The sequence below is a fragment of the Octopus sinensis genome, linkage group LG9 (genome assembly GCF_006345805.1).
Source record: "Octopus sinensis linkage group LG9, ASM634580v1, whole genome shotgun sequence".
NCBI lineage: Eukaryota > Metazoa > Mollusca > Cephalopoda > Octopoda > Octopodidae > Octopus > Octopus sinensis.
In genome coordinates, this window is record NC_043005.1 from 33,385,362 (window position 1) to 33,409,930 (window position 24,569).

The 24,569-nt window shown below is 36.0% G+C and overlaps 1 protein-coding gene across 3 annotated transcripts in view; it reads right to left on the reverse strand.

Moving 5' to 3' along the window:
- LOC115215695 (LYR motif-containing protein 1) overlaps window positions 1–22,810 on the reverse strand; it is an 81,629-nt gene extending 58,819 nt beyond the window's left edge. The window contains exons 1-4 of one of the 3 annotated variants that reach the window (XM_029784976.2): window positions 22,688–22,810; window positions 18,370–18,563; window positions 10,686–10,746; window positions 6,426–6,457 (exon numbers count right to left, since the gene is read on the reverse strand). In XM_029784976.2, the coding sequence (XP_029640836.1) occupies window positions 6,426–6,457; window positions 10,686–10,746; window positions 18,370–18,522 (246 nt within the window). In that variant the 5' untranslated portion in view covers window positions 18,523–18,563; window positions 22,688–22,810. Of the gene's footprint in view, window positions 1–6,425; window positions 6,458–10,685; window positions 10,747–18,369; window positions 18,568–21,865; window positions 22,003–22,687 lie in introns of those variants that run through there. The other 2 variants (XM_029784975.2, XM_036505878.1) reach the window with 2 other exon arrangements.
- Between the last annotated feature and the right edge of the window lie 1,759 nt (window positions 22,811–24,569).

Here is a 24,569-nt window from a genome sequence, read left to right on the forward strand (position 1 = left end):
TATGACAGGTAACGACAAATATATACATTTAGATTGACTGAGGTAGTAATACAAGTCATAAAATCATAAAAGTCATTATTATGAGATGATTATAAGATGATAATAAAGTAAGAGAACAAAACGGACCATGGTTTACGCAAAGCTATTCATCGTTTTGTATATATATATAAGGTCCTAGGAGGACAAAAAAATAAGGTACTTGTACTGCCCATCTTTTCACAGTCTATTTACATTTACATTTCATTACTTTTTGTTTCTTCTTAATATAAGCAAAACACAAAGCTTGACAGACACACAATGTAAGGGAGTTCCTTTGATGTAGGTCTGAATAGGTGCCACTCTAATGTTTAAAACCATAAATATTACATAAATTTTCACTTGGAACTTTTGTGTGAATTGGCAATGAAAGCAGAGTTGGTACAGAAACAATTGGAACTGATCGTTAAAGATGTGTTAGTCTTTCATTGTCTTCTTATTTGGATTACACGCACACACACACACACACACACACACACACAATGGGCTTTTTTCATTTTCTGTCTATAAAAACCCACTAACAAGGCTTTGGTCTTCCCATGGCTCTAGTATTAATAAATGACACTAGTCCAAGGTACCACACAGTAGGACCGAACCTGAAACCATGTGGTTGGGAAGTAAACTTCTTAACTACACAGCCTCATTTGGAGAATATTCATGATGCTCAACATTAACAAAAAAATTCGATGGCAAACATGAAGTTACGAGGATCAACACAAAGGTTCAAGGTTAACTGAGGGTTAACACATATCTTTCATCTTTTACTTGTTTTAAACTGATGCCTTGAAGAATTTTAGTCAAACTTAGTGACCCCAGTATTTATAATTTTTTTGTAAAGTCTGGTTACAGGGATGTAAACATGCCAACACCAGTTGTCAAGCAGTAGTGAGGGACACACACACACACACACATATATACAACAGGCTTCTTTCCATTTCTGTCACCCAAATCTTCTCACAAGGCTTTGGTCAGCCCAAGGTTAAATAGAAGACACTTGCCAAAGGTGCCATGCAGTGACACTGAACCCAGAACCATGCAGTTGGAAAGCAAGCTTCTTACCACACAGCCATGCTTGCACCTATTATATATAACATATGCTATGTGTGTGTGTGTGTGTGTGTGTGCGTGCATGTGCATGTACACACACACACACACACACACACATATATACAACAGGCTTCTTTCCATTTCTGTCACCCAAATCTTCTCACAAGGCTTTGGTCAGCCCAAGGTTAAATAGAAGACACTTGCCAAAGGTGCCATGCAGTGACACTGAACCCAGAACCATGCAGTTGGAAAGCAAGCTTCTTACCACACAGCCATGCTTGCACCTATTATATATAACATATGCTATGTGTGTGTGTGTGTGTGTGTGTGTGCGTGCATGTGCACATGTGTGTGTACACACACACACACACACACACACACACACACACACACACACACACACACACACACACATACATACATACATACATACATACATACATACATACATCAGTGTTGGTGTTATTGTCTTCACATTGCATGATAGTTGCAAATGTCATACAAGCAGGGTCATTTCCAGTCTTCCATAAGAAAACATGTCTAATTACGGAGAAATAGTACCAAAAGTACCTTGTTTTGGAAGAAACGTGGGTTGGCAACAAGAAATCATCCAGTCATAGAATGCTTCAATAAACGCCATCCAACCCACATGGGTCGCATTGTTACAGATATACCTTGCCCCTACCCCACCCCCTGACTTCACTGACAACCACACCATGCACTCCACCATGCAGTGTTTGATTGCAAGGATGCAGTGTGGCCATCTCAAGCTGTCCTTTTCTCCACAATCTAGTCTTTCTGCTGCAGATTCTGTTGATGTTGTTTAGCTCCAGGTCAAAACCCTGACCCAATATTCCTCCTATGAGCATCCCATCCTTAAGAGAAGAGTGTCTAGGACTACATTATCTTAAGTGTGTCCTTTTTCTTTAAGACAGTGCAGTATGATTTGAATGACTTTAGGTTGCTATTTCAAGTTGCAATGACCATAAAGAGACCTCCTTCATTGGCTTGCCCATTTTTATTTTGTTGGTGGTGGTCATGGAGGTTGTTATTTAACCCCAGGTCTATCCTGATCAAGCAGACTTATGACCAAAGGTGTTTCAAATACAACCATCATGTATTTTCATATACAGGATTATGTGTATTTAGGACTGCCTTATCCAATATATCCTTCTAAAGGTTTCCTTATTGAATAATATACCTGCTTTTACTGGTAGTGGCCATGGCATGATTATCAGTGTTGCTGGTTAAAGGATAGAGGTGGCAGAGGAGGTTATTGTGATGGTGATGATGATGATGGTATTGATGTTCGTGTTTTGTTGCTAGTAGTAGTAGTAGTAGTAGTAGTAGTAGTTATTGCTGCAGATAGCAGCATTTCAGTTGTATGAAATCTGATTCTATTTTTGTTAACTCAGCAGGTAACTATGTGCCACTTCATAACTGCAACAACAACAACAACAACCACAACAACAAGTAAGAATGTACCATTGTAATATAGCTGACTCTGAATTATTTCAGAAATTATTCCTGATAACAATAGAAACATCGTTGATTTAAAAGATTGTTAAGGTACCACAATCATTCATGGCTTTGGCTATGAATGAGGATCCTTACACCTGCTTCTTCTTCCTCTATGCTAGGCTCAAAGACGTAATGTTTTTATGATTGATATCATGCTAACAACAGTGAGGAGGATGAGGACGATGATAATGATGCTGATTCTGATAATGAAAATGATGGTGGTTATGATAATGATAAACATGACAATAATGATGATAGTCATAACAACAATGATTATAATAACAATAATGATGATGATAATGATAAAGAGATATATTTTAAAACCTGTTCTGAAGATATACCACTAGGTCATCCCATAAATAATGCATTTTTTTAATACTTCCTTTTATTTTTCAAAATTAAGATAAACAAAGTTCTTTTTTAATCTAGAATATACTCTCCTTCATTTTCTACAATGCTCCTCCACCTATCTGGTAGACTTGCAAGACCCCTCTTCCAAAATTCACTTGACTGTGACAAAAAATACTCCTCCAGTACTGTTCTGACCTCATCTACAGAATTCATATTTTTTCCATCCAAATGATTTTGAAGACTGCAGAGTATATGATAATCGGATGGGGCAATGTCCAACGAATAGGTGGATGGGGCATCATTCCCATTCAAACTCCTCCAGCCTTTGGAATGTTATCCTCACTGCATGTGGCCGAGCATTATCCTGATGGAAGAATACCTTTTGTCTTGAAATCAAAAACAGTCATTTTCCAAAGGCATGCAGGTATTGATGAATGGTTGAATGAGTAAATCCAAGCTTCTCTGCTAGTTTCTCAACAATTACGATGGGATTTTGTTCCACCAGGGTTTGAAGGACATCCTCATCGAGCTGAACAGATCTTCCAGGATGGGGCTGGTCTTCTTGGCTGTAGTTTCTGGCTCAGAATTTCTGGAACCATCGTTTACACTGGCTTAAGCTTATTGTCTGATCCCCATATACTGCATTAATATTCCTTGCACTTTCCATTGCACTGTTGCCTTTATTGAACTCATAGAACAAAATATGCCAAATATACTCCTTTGTCACTTTCATTCTAGCTTTGAAAAAATAACAGTTAAAATCGAACTGCACTCTTCAAAACTCGCACTAAGAATAAATACAAGGTAAAATTACTACCTGCTTTTATAGCAAGTTGATGCAGATAGTTTATCCTGTATCCCTCCGACTTTTAGTTCATGCAATTGAAAAAACCGCATTATTTATGGAAACACCCATTAAATGCTTTCTGTGTTTTGGTGGGGAGGAGATTTTTGCTTGTTTTTGTTTTTCCAGCTCCTTGTCTTCTTCATTCTTGTTCCCTAATCTCACATCCCCTTCCCCACACCCATCCAGCACCATACAATTATCCCACTCACCAACACCAAAAAAAGACTTATCTTATCACTTCTTGAAAACATGCCTTCAGACAAGATTATTTAGATAAATCTTTACATGTGCCACTCTTTATTCTAACCTGCTTTTTTTCATGCCACCTACAGTGTTACTGCAATTGGTTGCTGTTGTTAACACTGTTGCTCTGGTTGTTTTCAACATTGCCTTTCCTCTACTTCATCTAATGGCAATTGCTGAACTATTTATTATACAGGTGTTGTGGCCAATCCAAAAGTTGGTGGTGACTCACACAACTCAATAACCATCATCATAATCATCATTTTAACAACCACTTTTCCATGTTTGCATGGGTCAGATAGAGTTTATTGAGGCAGATTTTCTCTGGAAAGATACCCTTCCTGTTGCTAACTCTTATCTATTTCCAAATAAGTTAATATTTCCCCAAGGCCAGACAAGTTTTTGCAGAATAATGGAATTGAATGAACCCACTCGTATGAGTGACACTCATTTACAATTATCATGCAATGACAAGACAGAGACACAAACATACACACACTCACATATATATATACATACATAACAGATAGATAAATAGATAGATAGAGAGAAAGAGAAAGAGAGAGAGGCAAACAGACAGACAGACAGAGACAGAGAGAGGCAGGCTTCTTTCAGTTTGCATCTACCAAATCTACTAAAAAGGCTTTGATCAGCTCAGGGCTATAGAGAAAGACACTTGTTCAAGGGGTCATATAATAGGAATGAATCCAAAACCTTGTAGGTGGGAAGCAAACTTCTTAATGACACAGCCACACCTGTGGTAGAGTATTACTGGTATTGATCACATTTCATCATTTATGCTATTGTACTGATCACTGCAGGCAAAGACACTCAACTCCTCATTGATCGAATTAATCTATCAGATTCTAAACAGAAAGGTATAATGAAGAAGTGTAGCTAACCACTGAAAGATGTGGTGTAACATACTACTATAGGAAAATATGTAACATGACCACAATAAGAAATAGCGTAACTAACTACAATAAGATGTGTGGCAACAGTTTAACCATTTAGCTTTCAGATAACGCTATTAAATGTAATGCTGATTTATTCATATTGTTCTGTATTAATCATGCATTACCTCATAGCTTTGAGGTTTCAATGATGTGATTGTTTATTTTTAGAATATCATTGTAGGATAAGTGTGAGAGGCTAGATATGGCCAGTCTGAATGTAAAACTGATAGAATATTTGGGCCAGATATGGCTGATTTAATTGCTAAAGGGTTAAATTGCGTTTCACAATAAAAGTTTACAGTAGCAGAATTTGATTTTCACATCTATTACCTTGCTGTAGCAACAGCTGCTTTCTCCAGACCCAGATGTAAACTTCAGTTGTACATTATAACTTAACAACATGCTCACTAATCATCCAGTACTCTACACTAGTTGCAGTAGTAACCCATGCCTACCTATAGTACCTATTCATAAGTAGATGGACTAAGCCAGAGACAGTTGTACTCCACAACAATAATAATAGAAGACAAACCACCAACAACACATCATTCACTTTTTTAAAAACATCATTGTTATCATATCTGCTTTATCCATGCTAGTATGGGATAGACAGGACCTTTTGAGCCAGTGCTTCAGGGCCAGATGCCCTTCTTTTAGTCATCTCTCACAAAATACAAGGGTACAGTATGTCAATTCTAAAAACTGGGATATGCACCAATTCCTCCAATGGGGCCCATGAAAGTAAACAAATGAACATAACCCTTTGATCTCATCCAGCCTGAGACTGCCCCTGGTGCTATGATGCAAATTTCTGTTCAAAAACTATCTACATGAAAACTTTCCATCAAAATTTCATGTTGATTTGTGTTCCAAATAGCAACTTAATAATGCTTTCTATAATAGCCACAAGAACTGAAATTTGGGAAGGTGTGGGGTGCTAGTTGATTACATTGATCCCAGTGATGATAACTTCAGAGGAACAACAGTTCTCTCCTTGAGTCCATCTTGCTTGACTCTGTTATGTGGCTGTATAACCAACTAGACATAGCAGTCAAATTCCCTTCAAATAACACCCTGTCATCTTAACAATATCTATTTCATTACTACCCACAAGGGGCTAAACACAGAGGGGACAAACAAGGACAGACAAAGGGGTTAAGTCGATTATATCGACCCCAGTGCGTAACTGGTACTTAATTTATCGACCCCGAAAGGATGAAAGGCAAAGTCGACCTCGGCGGAATTTGAACTCATCACCATTACCACCACCAAACAATCTTCCCCCCACCACCACCACCACCATACTACCAGCATTACAAAACATTCATATTCCTTGCCACCACTACAATCCTCCCCAACATCACCACTATCACCACCACCATCATCATCACCACCACCTCATTATATTAAGGTAAGCCACTCACCTGTCGAGGATACGGAATGCCATAGTGCAGAGCTGAAAGATGAAAGAGAAGAGATTGTAATGAGTAGGTTAGGTATACACATGCAAACATGTTACACATGAGCAAAAACACATAGACACACACCCACACTCATAGATACACATTTACAGAGATGCATCATTGTCACAGAATCTTTGTCTGTCCAGTAAGAAATCCATCTAATGGTAGACAGCTGTAGATCCAAGTTCAGCATGAGTTGGACTATTGTGACATCATAAGAGAGAGAGAAGAGGGCTGAAATTCCACACAGAGCTATAGGAGGATTTGAACACAGTACCCTAAGCCAGTGAGTTTCAAACATATTTCATCATGGGATGACCCTGTTATACAATGACTAGAGAGCTAATAAATTAAACAAAACAAAAATATTTTTGAGAGAGAGAAATGTAATTTCTATTAAAAATAAAAACAAAAAACATAATTAATAATGCTAAGGTTATTCCAACAGAAATTATAACCAGCACTGATTTTTTGCTACAATGTTTCATATTGAGACTTCAGACGAATAATGAATAATGATGGTAACTTAGAAGTGATAATATCTGTGATTAGAACACTAGGGTCATTCCCATTGAACCTTCAAAACTTCTTAAAGTAGTTGGAAACACCCTGCAAGATTGGTGTTAAACCTTACTAGGTACTGCACATATTTTAAGGAAAGTATTAGCTAAGGTGCTTGTGGTGATATGACAAATGACTAAATACTTCAGTGCATTTTCCATCTACACTGCATAAGAAAGTAATAATAACGAAGATGATGATGATGATGAATTATTTTAAAAATGGAGAATACTACCCTTTTTTATATAGGGACAGGAATGGCTGTATGATTAAGAATTTTGCATTGCAACCATATTTTTCACATTCAGTCCCACAGCCAGGCACCTTGAGTATACACCTAGGACAACCAATACTACCCAAGTGAATTTGATAGAAAGAAACTGTAGGAAGCCCATTGTGTGGATAGATAGATGGATGGGTGAATGGACGGTGCCCAACTCATACCAGCATGGAACATAGACATCAAAAAGTGATGATATACACAAGGTGGTATCAGAAGGTTCCCAGATTAGTCACATTTAATAAAAAACTTATTTACCAAAGTTTTAACATCATCTCTCAACAATAAACTGGTTCCAGTATTCCTGCCACTTTTGGAATCTGGCCTGAAAGTCATTTTCTGTGAGTTGGGGACCTTCTCCAATTCGCTCTTAATCTTGACAATGGGGTTAAAACAGTGACCTCTGAGCTGCATTTTCATCTTGGTGTAGAGATGGGAGTCTGCAGGTACAAATAAGATGGGTGTGGAAGTGATACCATGTTGTTTTAGTGAGAAACTCACAAGAGAGGAGAGCTTGGTGACAGGGTGCAATGTCATTTGCGCTCCACAGATCCGATCGCTTTTGTTGAATGTCCTCCTTCAAATGCTTCAAAACATCACAGTAGAACTTTTGATTGACAGTCTGGCTCTGGGGGGATGAATTCTCAATGCACAAAAGCAGATTTCCAGGAGTGACACTCGTGGCAGGTCTTCCAGATCACTCATCTTCCAGGTACATTCTTCTGTTGTTGAAGCACCTGTGCTACTCAAAACATTACATACAACACATTGCCTTGTCACTGTAAACTTGCCAAAACATGGTCAATGTCTCTGTAGCAGACTTCCCAAGTTTGACGCAAAATTTCACATTGGCTCTCTGTTCCAAAATCATAAACTACAGCATACATGTGATCACAAAAACACAAATTTTACAACTTATAAAATAAACATAGTGTTGGCAGTGATAGCTAGCAGCGACCTTTATGAGGCAGTGTGCCAAGTGACATTGCTGTGTTTATTTCACAAGTTGTAAAATTTGTGATCACACGTATGCTGGAGTCATGGACAGGAAGTTGGAACAAGGAGTCATACAGCGATGAGGCAATGAGTTATACACAATGTTTTGAGTGTCACAAGCACTTCAAAAGTGGAAGAACATCCCTAGAAGATGATAAGCAATCTGGAAGGCCAGCCATGAACATGACCCAAAAAATGTGGAGAAAATTCACCAGCTTGTGCATGAGGATCATCAGAGGACACTCAATGACATTTTGAAGCATTTTAGGAAGGACAAGATCAGTGGAGCACAAAGAATTAGATTCTGCACAACAATGATGCACCCTGTCACCAAGCTCTCATCACTCGTGAGCTTCTTGCCAAAAACAATATGATATCACTTACACATCTGTCCTATTCACCAGATTTAGCCCCTGTGGACTTCCATCTTTACACCAAGATGAAAATGCTACTCAAAGGTTGCCATTTTAACACCGTTGTAGAGATCAAGAGCAAATCACTGAAGGTCCTTGACTTGCTTACGGAAAACGACTTCCAGGCCAGATTCCAAAAGTGGCAGAAACACTGGGGCTGATGTATTACTGTGCAAGGTGACTATTTCAAAAGAGATTATACTAAAACTTAGGTAAATAAAATTATTTTTTATTAAACATAACTAGTCACAGGAGTGGCTGTGTGGTAAGTAGCTTGTTTACCAACCACATGGTTCCGGGTTCAGTCCCACTGCGTGGCACCTTGGGCAAGTGTCTTCTACTATAGCCCCGGGCCAACCAAAGCCTTGTGAGTGGATTTGGTAGATGGAAACTGAAAGAAGCCCGTCGTATATATGTATATATATATATATATATGTATGTATGTGCGTGTGTTTGTATGTCTGTGTTTGTCCCCCTAGCATTGCTTGATAACCGATGCTGGTGTGTTTATGTCCCCGTCACTTAGCGGTTCGGCAAAAGAGACCAATAGAATAAGTACTGGGCTTACAAAGAATAAGTCCCGGGGTCGATTTGCTTGACTAAAGGCGGTGCTCCAGCATGGCCGCAGTCAAATGACTGAAACAAGTAAAAGAGTAAAAGAGTAGTCCGGGAACCTTTTGATACCACCTCGTATGTGATACTGGATGGAAAGGATGTGAGAGTTAAGAAAGTGTCTATGTCTGCACACAATATTCTCACTGGCAACTAAAACAGTGAAAGATTCATACATGTTATTGAGCCAAACTTGCTCACAGGTGATGGCTAGCTCTACACAGAAAACTGCTGTAACACTGCCTGTCGGAATCATTCTTCATGTCTGCTGGAAACCATGCAGCAATTCAATTCACTATTCCACGGCAACATCACAACTTCAACTTTTCAAATTAGATGCCTTTAACAAGCTACAATTTCTCTTACCAGTGGCATGTCAGTGGAGATGTCTGCCTTCACAGTATCAAGGTATGATATTATATATATACTAACAGCTAAGCCCAGTTTCACCTGGTCAGCTTGGATGATGTGGCTGTAAAACCTGCTCTGTGTAAGCATTCAACTTGTTTGGGCATGCTTACGTTACAAAACAATTTTAGAATGACTTTTTTCTGTCAAAGCGCTAAAAATAACTGACCAACAAAAAAAAAAACCAAGATTCAACTAAATCAAAAAATAAACCCAAATACTAAGCGAACAAAGATGAACCATCCCACTTCCATTGCACATGCACACACACACACACATTCACATACCCTACCTTTTACATACACATATATTCACACAGAGTTGAAATGCTGTTTGATTTATTTTTTCAGCATACACTACCAAGTATGATATCACCCCTTCCTTCCTTATTCATCTATCACCCCTTCCTTTCTCATTCATAAACTCAAGAGTATTATTATAGTAGATTATCTCAGTAACCATGGGAGCTATGAAAAAATACAAAGCCCAGCATCGCCCACTGGATCATTCTACACATCTGTGTAATTTTTCATGCAATTCCACCCAGCTGTTTGACCAAGAATCCCAAGACAAGAAAGAATCATCCATGTCAAATTTGTGTGTGTGTGTGTGTGTGTGCATATATGTATGTATAGAAGGTGAAAACACAACATGGCATTTGAAATTGAGCAAAATTTCTGTGGGCAATGTTGCAATTTTCTTTCAGCAAAACCACCACCACCACCACACCACATCAGTTAACATCTTTGTTCCATGGATGATGACAATGATGATTTGGAGAAGGGGGAACATGACTGTGTGTCAGTATATATAAGTAATAATATAAAAGATCTTGTATCTTCCTGGCATTGTCATTCAACAGACATTACACTGATGTCATTTGTCTGGATTCCATTTACAACCAAGTACACTAGACCATTGCAAGTTGAAGGTATGACATTCAGAGCTTACCTAATGCTATACGAGTCTCAGCTTCCCTCACATGTTCTGCAATTTCTTTAGGGTTGGTCACCTGGTAATGAAGTAACAAATAATCACAGTGAAATATGCTATCAGTGAATGGAGATCAATAGTCAATCATTTCAAATAAAGACTAAAGATTAATGGTGTCTAAAATATAGATCATTAGTCAACAGTTTTCTATGAAGAGCTACTAAAGATCTTCAGAAAAGTCAAGTGAAATTAGCCAAGTTCAGTTTCATTTATTGCTAATGTTAACTTCAGGTCAACCCTGATTCAATACAATTATGATTAAAAGTATTCCAACCATGACCATTATGCCTAAGTTCAAACTTTGGTGTATCTAACACTACATTATTCAATTTATTTTTCCATTTATTTTCAAACTGTAGACAGACAGAAAGCACATGTATGTGTGCATCATCATCATCATCATCATTTAATGTCCAAGTTCTATGCCAGCATGTCTGTGAGTTTTTGGTTATCACTTCTATTTCCCTCATTACCAAATTCAACATTACCATCGTCATTATCTTCACCATCCTCATAATCACTTTTATTTCCATTTACCAATGTGCTGCTCTCATTATTTCAATACAACCATCTCCTGTACCAGTTATATATCATGACACTGAGGCAAACTGGGAATTTAATGTGGTATATGAACCATTCAGATACTACATTAAATCCCCAGTTTTACATCAAGAGACTGGTGATAGCCAGTCTCTTGATGTAAAAAAAAAAATGGAGCAAAAAGAATAAAAGAAACTAATAACAGAAAGGGTTCGGATCTAGAAAGGATCTAACTGTATTTTTCTCAGATACTATTATCATTTCTAATTTCATCACAAAAACCTGATAATTAATTAAAAACAGAACAGTTTACTTCCGCAGCCAGATGACATCAATCGAATAGCAACTTCGTATTAGGTCAGCATGACCCGAAATAATAGACGTAACAATTTAAGGGGAACGACTCTGAAAAATATTTCATTTAGAGTTATTCCCCTCAAAGTTTTTATTGCTATATAACTACCGGTAAAGCGATTTCAGATTACCTCCCATTCACATATAACCCCTACCACCACCACCATCACCGTGATAGCAAATAAGGAGATAATGGGTGAACCCATTAAATGTATGTGTTGATGTTTATTGTGTGTGAATGCGTAATGTACATTTGTAAATGAAATGGAAAGTAATGTAAAGTAAAGAGAAAGTCGGAGCTTTCATTTAGTTAGAGTTTTCACTTAGTTACTTAAAGCTGAAGAAATTTGAAAGAAGCATATCCAGAATGGCTACTTTTAGTACACAAGATAAATCTGACAACAGTGATTTTATATTTGATTATTTTGTTAACAACATTTCATATGTCCAAAAACGAAAAGGCAAACCTTCGTAGGTTCTCTAAGTGTTATGTTGCATGGAGTGGTTAACTCTACTATCAACACAGAGCAGAAAGAATAAGAAATTCTGAAAATGAATACCGATAAGTCTTGGTCATTCGCAATCCAGATGAACAGAAGAGTATTATTTCAAGTATTCACATGGGCTATGGAGATTGGGATACTGCCTGCTGCTTGGAAAGTCATCTTAGTGTCGACAGAACAAGGGCTAAAATTTTAGAGAGATTTTATTGGAAAATTGTGGGCAAAGACACAAAAGAGTTTGTTTTGTCTTGTGATCGATGTCAAAAAGTGAACCCTGTTCACAAAATTAATGTTGAGGAGCTTCATCCTGTTCCTGTGCCAAATGAAGTGATGGCCCAAATTGGTGTTGATATCACCAATTTGCTGAAAACAGATGATGGCTATTGTTGCATTGTTGTTGCAATAGATTACTTATTCAAATGGCCTGAGACTCGACCTTTTAAAGATCACACGGCTGAAAGTTTGTCTTTGAGGATGTGATTTGTCGGCATGGCTGTATAAAAATTCAGATAAATGACCAAGGAAGGGAATTTGTAAGCAGAGTGTCTGCAGAACTACATGAACTGACAAGAACACAGCAGCACATAACAAGTGCTTATCACCCTCAAGCAAATGGCCTCATGGAGTGACAGAATTGCACTATAAAAGATGCTTTTATCAAAATCCCTTGAGGACTGTGGCAACTGGGTTGAATGCTTACCAGCAATTCTGTTTGTATAGTGAACAGCCAAACATTCTTCAACATATTTTACCCTGTTTCGAATTTTATACAACAGGCAAGCTACACTCCCATTTGAACTACAGCACAACCCAACTGCCAAAGATCGGGACAGTTTTGGAAATGATCAATCTATATCCAGAAAAATTGATGTTATGACAGCTATTTGGGACAGTATGATTTCTCAAGTTGCCTCCAATATCAGAATAGCTCAGTCCATTCAAAAAGAACAATATACTAGAAAACATGAGCAAAAGCAGTTCAGTATTGGAAATAAAGGTCTCCTCAAAAACCGAATTCGAGAGGACAGAAAAGGAGGACATTTTATGGAACATCGCACAGGTCCTTACACTGCTGCAGAAGTTTATGGCAAAAATACCTATTGGCTTTTGAATAATAATAAAGTACTAGAAAAGAAGTAAATGCTACCAACCTCACTCAATATATTGAGCAACCACCAGCAATTAAAAAACGAAAAACAAATTACAAACATCAAGATACTCAAGCTCCAAACTAAAAAAAAAATAATAAACTGCAGTGATGTTTTAATGTATATAAATACATTTTGTTACCAATTTAAAGTTTATAAATAAATTTTGGTCTGTATATAAAACACATATCGTTCTTCTCTTATCATTACATTCTGTCAACTCAACTCAGTCCACAATAAACTATATATATCTGCTACATATCTGTAGAAAAAAAGTATTCTAATCCAAATCACTTCCCCATTAGCAAAAAAATGTTTCTATTTTAAAAAAATTGCAAATACAGAATCTCTGATATTTGACATATTTTTTCCAGCACATCATAAAAGTGAATTAAAAAAATCTAATGTTTTTGTCTTATTTTCATATTTTAGAATTAGTTTACAATCTTGAATGTAATCCATATTTAATGTTATAAAAATATCAGGTGTTGTAAGTCTTAGAGTTTATTATTTTAGCAAAATCATTGAGGGGCTAATCAGCCAGAAATTATTGTTACGAAAATGAGGTCACAGAAGAAGGCACAGATACTTTACACAAAATTTCCTGCCATTACTATTCTTCTAAGGTAGAGAACTGGCAGAATCATTAGCAGACCAGGCAAAATGCTTAGTGGCATTTTGTTCAGCTTTAGGTTCCGAGCTCAAATTCTGCCAAGGCTGACTTTGTCTTTTATCCTTTAAGACTTGATAAGATAAGTGCCAGTTGAGTAATTGACTAATCCCTCACCTGAAATTGCTGACTTTATGCTAACATTTAAAACGATTAATATATTTCTGACTTCAAATCTAGATGGGTTTGACAAAATCCATATTTAACTAAAGCCATAATAACCCCCATCACACTTTTCCTTTCAAATGAATTTGTTGTGTCAAATGAAAAAAAAAAAATTATATTGTCGGTGGCTAATGAGGCTGATTCTGGCATAGAAGCATCTGTTGCAAAGTTCACAAGGGATCCATGATGGAGGCATTGGTTGTTGCAGCCTTCATTTTCTTTCTTGTCATTTCTCTTCCTCTTTCTCCTGTCGTTCAGCTTCAAAATGATCTGTTACAGTGGAGATGGAATGATGCCATCCAGGACTGTCCTGATCTTCAATGCTCCAGGCTTTGGGATCGATTCCAGTCATTTTTAGGCTTTGCTTCAGCTGATCCTTGTTTCAATAGAGGGGACGGCCACGATGTCTTCTTGCAGTGGAAAGTTCTCCATATAAAATTTGACGCGGCAGCTTGCTTTCTTTTAATCTTGCTACATGGCCGCCCATCTCAGACGATGTTTCAGGATGGTAGCCTCAATGCTACTGCTATTCGTTCTCTACAAAACGAAGGCATTGTACGTATAGTTATTCTATTTAATATTCATAATAGTGCGGAACTTCTGTTGGTGAAATCACTCTAGTTTTTTTATGTCATTTCAGTAAAGAGTCCAGGTTTCACAACCACAGAGGAGAGTGGAGATCATAACTACTTGGTAGACAATTTTGTTTTGTGGTTCAGATCTTTGTTCTGAAAGACCCTTTTTGGAAGTCCACCAAACACATTGTGAGCCACTCTTAATCAGTTCTCCATGTCCTCTTCTGATGTGCACTCATTCAAAAGCAAACTCGATCCAACAAAATCTATATATTTTGTTGTTTATTTAACTGTATTTTCTGAGAAAATACAGTTTGCAACTTAGTTGTAATTCTCAATCACAGTTTCAATAGTTAATTTAATTGCTGGTTTTCATTAAATGAGATGGTGTCAAAAAGTTCCCAGACTAGTTATGTTTAATGAAAAAATAAGTTATTTACCTAAGTTTTAACATCACCTTTGTAATAGTCACCTTCTGCAGCAATACACCAGACACAGTGTCCCTGCCACTTTTGGAATCTGGCCTGGATGTTGTTTTCTGTGAGTTGAGGACCTTCTGCAATTCACTCTGGATCTCAACAAGTGTTAAAACAGCAACCATTGAGCTGCATTTTTATTTTGGTGTAGAGATGGAAGTCTACAGGTGCTAAATCTGGCAAATAGGGCAGGTGTGGAGGGATACCATGCTGTTTTGGGCAAGAAACTCACAAGCAAGGAGAGCTCAGTGACAGGGTGCATTGTTGTCATAAAGAATCCAAGTCTTTGTCTAACTCACGTCCAGTCGCTTTTGTTGAATGTCTTTCCTCAAATGCTTCAAAATGTCATTAATTGTTCTCCAACGGTCCTCATGCACAAGCTGATGAATTTCTGGGGGTGATGCTTGTGACAGGTCTTTCAGATAGCTCATCATCTTCCAGGGATCTTCATGTTTTTGAAGTACTCATGCTTTATAAAACATTGCATACAACCCATTGCCTCATTGCCATAAGCTTGCTGAAGCATGCTTAATGTTTCTGTAGCAGACTTTCCAAGTTCAACGTAAAATTTCATGTTGGCTCTTTGTTCCAACTTCCTGTCCATGACAAAAATTGCAAACTGCAGCAAACACATGATCCCAAAAACACAAATTCCACAACTTGCAAAGTGAAAACAGCAATGTCACTTGATATACTGCCTCATGAAGGACACTGCTAGTTCTCACTGCACATGCAACCATTTGTTGTGAACATTTGTTGGTGAACTACAGAACTAGTCCTGGAACTTTTTGGTATCCCCTCATATAATATCTGTAAATTTTTGTTCGTCAACAAATTTGTTGGAAGAATGTGTGGAGTAAGTTCAACATTTTGAAAAACTGGTAAAGATTAGCAACACGAAGGGCACCCAAGTGCAAAACAATGCTTAAGATATTTATTTCACATGAGAGAGTCAGTTGTTTATAACAATCCACAATCAAAGATATTTTTCAACCAGAGGTCAGTTCAATTGAATTCAAGAATAATAGAAGTAATGATTTACAGCAAAATCTTGGGAGTGGATTTGGAAGACAGAAACTGAAAGAAGCCTCCTGTGTGTGTGTGTCTTGATATCCCCCCAGCAGTTGTAAATGAGTGTCACTGTCATACAAGTGATATCTTTCATTTCCAATCTTACACGAAAACATGTCTAGCCGGAAGTATTCATTATCCTGCTTGGAAACAGGTGGGGACTGGCAACAGGGAGGGCATCTGGCCATACAAAATCTTCAAAGAAATATGCTTGATCCATGCAAGCATGTAAAATGTCAACATTAAGACGATAAATATTATCATCACCATCATTAGCATGGACATTTAACATAATCATCTCCCTAGCTCTTGATGGTTCACCACTGATGCACTTACACGATACAGTTACCAATTCCTATTTGTTCTTTTAAATAAGTTTCATACTTTTTACAGATGTTTTAGTTTATCAAGCTAAAGCTACCAAATTATGTCCCTTCTTATAAGTTACTTACCTTTACTAATCTAACACACCCTTTCTTTTCCTTAAGCATGTAAATTAATTTTATCAAATTAATTGTTAAGTTATTAAAATTATCTTCCCTTTACTTTAAAACTCCACAACAGTTGCCGCTAGATTTTTGATTTCCTTCTCCAGCTAAGAGAGAAAATTTCAATAAATTGTAAATATTTTGTATATACCATTATTCAGTACATGACATTTTAGTTTATATATCTTTCAGCATCTTACATCTTCACCCTATAAATCTATCTCATGCCATTTATATATCTTTCACGTCTATATCTTGCCCTGTCGTATCTGTTTTTTACTTGCCAACCTCTCCTCCAATTGCATACAAAGTTAATCCAGTGTAATTCTAAATTTATAAGTAAAACTAAAATATTATTGATAGGTAAACAATTAAGTGAAACAGTTCCAGCTGGGAATCAAAACCAATTTGTTGAGAACTTTATAGAAAGGTTCATTTTATGTATGTTTTTGTTTGTTTGTTTTTTTCTCCAAATTTTTACAAGAAGTTTCATTCCTATTCAATGATCTATTTGGACCAATATTCTCATCTTGGTTATTAGAGCCACAATGATTCTACCAATTTTGTACATTGTTGGCATCATTCTTCAAGGATTTACCATATTTAGTGACAGTCAGGGAATGTTGAACCAGATCATAAGAGCACACTGTTCCCATTCTGCCGTCCATACCTGTATTAGTTATTCTTGTATAAGTTGTTCAGTACATTCATTTCTTGTTTCCTCATTCAATGTTGTTCAGATTCCAGAAATAAAGTTCAAAAGGATTTTTTAAAAATTGAATTGCTATAAGATTGTTGGTCTTTGATAAACAATAATAAATTCATCAATATGTTCTTATGCTACAAGAGTTCAAAACACACCCAGCTCTTCTCTGAACTAACAAAGGGACTTCTATATGGTCACTTGAATTGCTAAGAATAACAAACTCCCTCATACCACACCTTAATGTCTTAAAAATGGAAAGATATTTTGGAGAGAGATACTACACCTGCAAAAAAAAAAATAGGATAGTCACATTTAAAATACCTTTGATCATAGGTCTACTGGATACAAGTCACTTCAAAGTTAAACAATCCAAAGGTGTTCTTAATTCAGTGCCACTACATTACAGCAAATTTTTAGAAAAAAACACTATCTTGGCTGGTAGATTTAATCCAATATCTAGATTAACGTTACCATCTAGTTCTTGGCTGCCTTTCATAGAATCAACTCTGTTGCAAGCACTTGGGAATAGGTCTCTAGTTTGAGAATTGTTTCCTCTCTACCTCCCACCAACCAAAGCCCAACCATCTTTCTCCTCCTCCTCCTCCATCAACCATCAAGCAATTTCTCTCTCTCTCCAATTAACCAGAGCCAAGCCGTTTCTCTGGACTAAAGGATGAACAAAAACTACCTACCCTTGACGTGGATGAACTCACTTATTTAATATTAAATGTTCTGAGAATAAATAATGAAACATTTACAGACCTGAGCTCACAACAAATGAATTATTAACTAAAACCTTACCCCTTTGACTGGTTTGTCTGTTCACCTTGCATTTAAACTTTATGAAAAATGAAACTACATTGTTTTTCTTTTAAGCTACATTACACACAGTAGTACTTATAATCTTAATTAATCTTCAAATGAATCCTTTCTTTACCATACTTACATTTTTGTTTTCACGAAACAGAGTGCATGCTTCATTAAAGATGTACTTGCGTTCCTCTTGTGTGTCTTGCAAGTTTCCGGACAAGGACTGCCATTCTCTAGACATACGTAGGATTTGTCTATACAGAGACAGCACTGTTCCTCGATGGGACATTTCCTTCTCCCTCACAACACTCTTTTCTGGACTTAAACAGCCTAGTTGAGGAGTAATTAAAGAAAAAGGTAAACATTCAAAAGACAGAAACTAAAAAATAGCCAAAATCATTTGTCTGTTACTCTGATAGTTGTGTGTGTGTGTGTGTGTGTGTGTGTGTGTGTGTGTGCATGTGTGTGTGTGTGTGCATGTGTGTGTGTGTGTGTGCGTACGTGCGTGTGTGCACGCGTGCGTGTGTATGTGTGCATGCATGCACACACACATACATTCACATATGTGCCCAACTATCCTCCTACTATTTTAAAAAGCTTATTCAGTAACATTAGTAACAAATCTCAGACATATCCTACACTCAAGAATCCATTCAAATATTGCTCAATCATTCCTGCATCCTATAAACTTCTCAGAAATCATAAATTCAAAATTTTTTTTAGAAGCAGTTTTAAGATAAGCTACACATCTTCTGAAAACTTCACCACCACCTTAGCCAGAATTGGTAAGAAAAATCTGACACACCAAAATGTACAAACCATACTACTTCTCACTATTTCAACTGTTTTGCCACAGATAGCTGCCCACAAAATGGTAAATGTCTTCAAGAAAACATAGTGATCTGCACAAAGATATCTATTGGAAATAGCAGTCTCTAGGTATATAAAATTAGTTGTTTGTTTGTCTCCTATGCACTCAAAAACCAGTTGATCAATTGTGCTCAAACTTGGTATGCGAATTCCTTAGACTCAGGATTCAGTTTTGCACAAATTTCAGTCCTGTCCATAGACCATGGAACTGGTTGGAGGTCATATTTTTGGCCCTATCAATAAAATAGAAAAAAATGACAGGAAAAAAACCTCTGAATTCCTCCAAAAGATTAATGACCATGTGAAAAAGGCTTTGTATAGTCGAGTTTCTTCGACTTGAAGACACGAGACAAATTAGGCCCAATGACTTAAATTTTGGAAAAAATTAAAACTTTCAAGCTTTTTCATTTTCAGAGGTGTGTTGAAAATGAGTACTTACTTCATTCTATAGGTATAAAAAGTTTTAAGCCTTGATCAAATACCTAAAGATATATGATTCAAAATCTTATACTGAAGGTATATAATAAAACAAGTCTGAACTTATTTTTATAAAGTATAAAATGTAGAATATGTTGAATTTCATTATCAGTATAATTTCAAACTTAAATAGTGTCACATCCTCTATGTTGTTCAGATAGATAATAGTGACATTAGAACCCCCAGGAAAAAATGCCACCAAAGAATAGACCTTCATTTGGAAGAAAGACTTCTAAAGTTTTAGCAAAGCAGCTACAAAGGAAGAATGAAACTGACAAGCAGTAACAAGAAAGATTACAAAAACAAAGAGAGAGAACAGCAAAATACATGCAAAATGAATCAGAAGAACAAAGATTAAAAGGTTTGCTGATGATAGGGCAAGGAAATCAACTATGCATCAAGAGGAGTCAGATGTACGAAGATCATCTAGACTTCAATACCAAAGAATTAGCACCACATGAAATAAAGATGTTGAATCAGATGTACTGAAAACATCAAAACTTCAAGAACAAAGAATAAGAGGTGCACAGAATCAACAGAATGAATCAGATGTACAAAGAGCATCAACATTTCAAGAGCTAGGAATAAGAAATACACAGAATTAACATGAGGAATCAGATGAGCAAAAATGATGTAATGGTACAAGTTTAATTGTGTACAAACTTATGATGAAATGCATTGAGGCAAACATTCTCACTGGTTGTGGTAAAGGGGAGACCGTCTTCATTCCTCGTATACCAGTTATACCATCTAATGTCACATTCCAATTTAAGCAGTTACAGTTTCGTTTGCCATGAGCATTAATAAAAGTCAGGGCCAAATACTAAAAGTTGCTAGATTGCAACTTGGACAACCATGGTTTTCACAAGGCCAACTTTATGTAGGAGCATCATGTGTAGGAGCAAAAGCAAAACTTTTTGCTTATGCACTCCAAAATAAAACAAAAAACATTCTTTATAAAGAAATATTCACTCTTAATGCAACATGAATACTTCAATAACTTAATTTACCATTATTATCATTATATTCAAGAATGAGTAAACTACCTATTTAAATGAACTGTATTATACAATTGTCATTATTGTATTGATAAATAAAATAACACATACAACTCATTTATTATTATCATATAATAAACAAACAGAAATTCATGTATGAAATTGATTTTTTTCTACTTCAGTTATTACGTTTTTCTCTTATAACAATATTATATAATTGCCGTTACTGTATTGATAAATAAAATCAACACATACAACTCATTATTGTCATATAATAAACAAACGCAAGTTCATGTATGAAATTGATCTTTTTCCTACTTCAAATATTATTTTTCTTATAAAAATACACACATACAGGAGGGGTAAATTATATCTATAATAATACTTTAAATGTGGCTCCCAAGAAACAAAATTACCCGATCAACGACGGGTATTACTGCTAATTTATAATATTATCATCGTTGTTTTAATGTCTACTCCATCTCGCATAGATCAGATAGAATTTAATAAGGCAGGTTTTCTACAGCCAGATGCTCTCCCTGTGTTTCAACTTACACCAGTTTCCAGCCAAGCAATACTTCTCCATGTCTAAACATGTGTAAACATCTTAAAACCCTTTAAAATATATGACAGTCGCAGTTGGAATGCTTTTAATCGTAGGTCTGCTTCAATCGAATTGACCTGGGGTTAAATAACCAGAGAGAGAGAGAAGGAGACTGTTTCTACTACTACTACTACAAATATTGTGTATAAGTCAAGTTAATAAAATTATGGACATTCTCAGTTTTAACCCGTTCACTTTGAATTTTCAAAATTCTTTTTATTGTAATTATATTGAAAGCCAGCAGCATCTGGTAATTTCTATTACAGAGTTTAAATAAAGTCTCGTCTTAGAAACTGACGAAGTAAATATATTTTTAACCATTGCCTGAACGTCTTACATCTCACCTTGAGGGTTGTGTTACAAACATGACCCAACATAGCAAGCAAGCGAAAACACGAGACAAAAGTTTAAAGGTGAAGTCATGTGGACGTTTGAAAAGTCTCTGCCGACAACTCTGAATATATTCTCTTAAAATGTTAAAATATATATATATATTGATTCTGGTGTTGTATTTTAAACAAGGTACAGAACATACCTGTTTGTTTTGCATGACAACAGATTCGATGAAGAAATGAAATACCTTAATGTCTCGGGTGAGATAAGAAATTTAAATACATTATTGAACTGTAAATAAAAAAATAAGTTAATTTCCCAAATTAATAACAGTCTAGCTTAAAACTAACCTCAAAATTTGATGTTATTCGTCACATTCCAAAACTATCTCGAAACACATGTCATAACCGGTGTTTTATTATTAATAAACGCCGTAATTTTATTCCGGGAATTTTATTGGCATAATGAACGACTTCATTTAGATTTTTTTTTTATGAAGAAATTTAGTTAATATATGTTGACTATATACTTTCAATAATTACTTGATATCATCTGAAAGATGTAGCAGATACAGTACTATTTGTTATGCTCATCATTTTCTGCTATATAGAGATATTTCACGCAGGAGGGGTTGCTTCAAACAGTTGCAATTTTTTTTTTATTCAGTCAATTAACAAAAACATTCCATTTATCAACACATTAAGAGGAACATATTCAAAATCTATACTGTCAATATATAAGTGTTCATTATCATCCGAGAAGGAAACTACCAACTCAAATTCCGAATTGAACACAATTTGTAGGCAGACTTCCTTTTCCCTACATTGAGAGGGGGAACAACTTTGATGATCTTAGCAACCATTTCTTGTATTCTTTGGCAATGCCTCTCATGACGACAGATTTGCTTATATTGTGTGACTTCCCTTTGAGATAGTACCAAAATGTTTTAATACTGTTGTATAATAATGTAGTTTGATACAGTTTAATAATAATTATGATAACGGCAATCTCCCCTATTTTTTACAAAATTATTTTCCTAATCTATTTATGACAATAGGAAGACGATGAAAAAACGGTTAATTACGACTTCAAAAACCCGGCCACAAAAAAAAGTGTAAAAGGTGTAAAAACTGTGTATTAAACGGATATGAAAAAAATTTACGCCAACGAACCGGGAGGTGGAGAGAGGACTTTCGGAGAATTACCTCGGATTTTTCGCGTGCAATCAAGTAATCCTAACCCTAAAACCTTAACCCTAACACCCTAACCCTAACACCTTAAAACCAGTACAAACGCGCGAATGATGTCATAAATAACAGGGACAAACGAAAAATACACCGCCGATAGTTGTTGTTGACAAACAACAGCAGTAATTTTATTCAGCTGAATACACGTCATTGATTGGTTGAAATTACCGAAATACGATAACTTTAACGTGAAATAACTTCGTAAATATGTTTTTCTCAAAAATGCTGAGAGTAAAAGATATTTTATATGACACATTCTACCAGTGTCCGAAGTTTGAAAGTGTTTAGTTACAAAAAATTATTTTTAAATCTGTAGGTCCCTGACCTCCTAATGTGGCAAACCCCTTATTTTTATTCGGAAAAAAATTAGGGTGGAAATCGGACCCCCCCCCCCACACACACACACACCATCCCGGAACAGGAATCGTGGCATTTAAAAAAATTTTTTTTTTACGTTGAATGAATTAAAGTGGCCTCCTAATATGTCACAAAATATCGTTTTGGGGCCGGAAACCGAGTGTTGGGGTGGGGTGGAACCCTCGGAAATTTCAACACCCACTCAACATTTTACAAAAATACGTTTTTGAGAGTGTGGATTACATGGTTCGTTATTAAATAGATATTTACTTGTTGGTACTATATGAATTAATGGGTTAACATTTATATTGTGTGTGTTTTTGGGGGGTCTTTTGTATTTAATGCTAAAAATATTTTTTCTGAAGTCGTAGCCTACGAAATGTGTGTGTGTATGCATATACATTCATACATACATTCATACATACATACATACATACATGCATGCATGCATGCATTCATGCATGCATGCATGCATACATACATACATACATACATACATACATACATACATACATACATACATACATACATACATACATACATACATACATACATACATACATACATACATACATACATACATACATACATACAAACACACACACACACACATATACATACATACATACATACATACATACATACATACATACATACATGCATGCATGCATGCATGCATGCATACATACACACACACACACACACATAGATAGATAGATAGATAGATAGATAGATAGATAGATAGATAGATATGAATGTGTAGGTATATATATTTGTAGACACACACAAGGGTTAGTACAAAATTGTTTCAGAAAAGTACTTATTACATACCTTTTTGTCAAGTCATTGGATTAATCCCAATAGAATACAAACATTTTTCTAAATTTTTATTAATATAAATATTTGTTCGACTAAACATTTCAGGGTGTGTGGCAGCGTTTCCGAAAAAGAAAATCAGGTGAAATTTTCTTAGGTACATGTACACATTTAATTGTTTGTCTATTATTACCATCACTCGAATTCTATTTGCTATCTAGGGTGTGAAATCCAACATTATTTTGGCAGTTTTTTTTTTTATATATGTACTAGCAGTATCGCCCGGCGTTGCTCGGATTTGTAAGGGAAATAACTATATAAGCATTTTTAGAGATGTAAAGTATAATAGCCATCTCAATATGGCTAACCACAAAGGGGGGGTGTTACTGTAGCTTTTTACGTTCTGAGATTTAATAATAAATTTTTAGAGAGTTACTTCCCTTATATTTGCCAAAAATGCATTAAAAATGGGAAAAATTGATGGTAAATTTTTTTTTTAATCGTAGACTCATCGTAGACGCGCGCTAATACCCAGAAGGGCTCGATATGAATCACGACTATAAGATACCCGGTTTTGGTTAAACTGCACCGCAAAATGTGGGAGTAGTTAGGAATCTAAATCGTAGGAGACAGA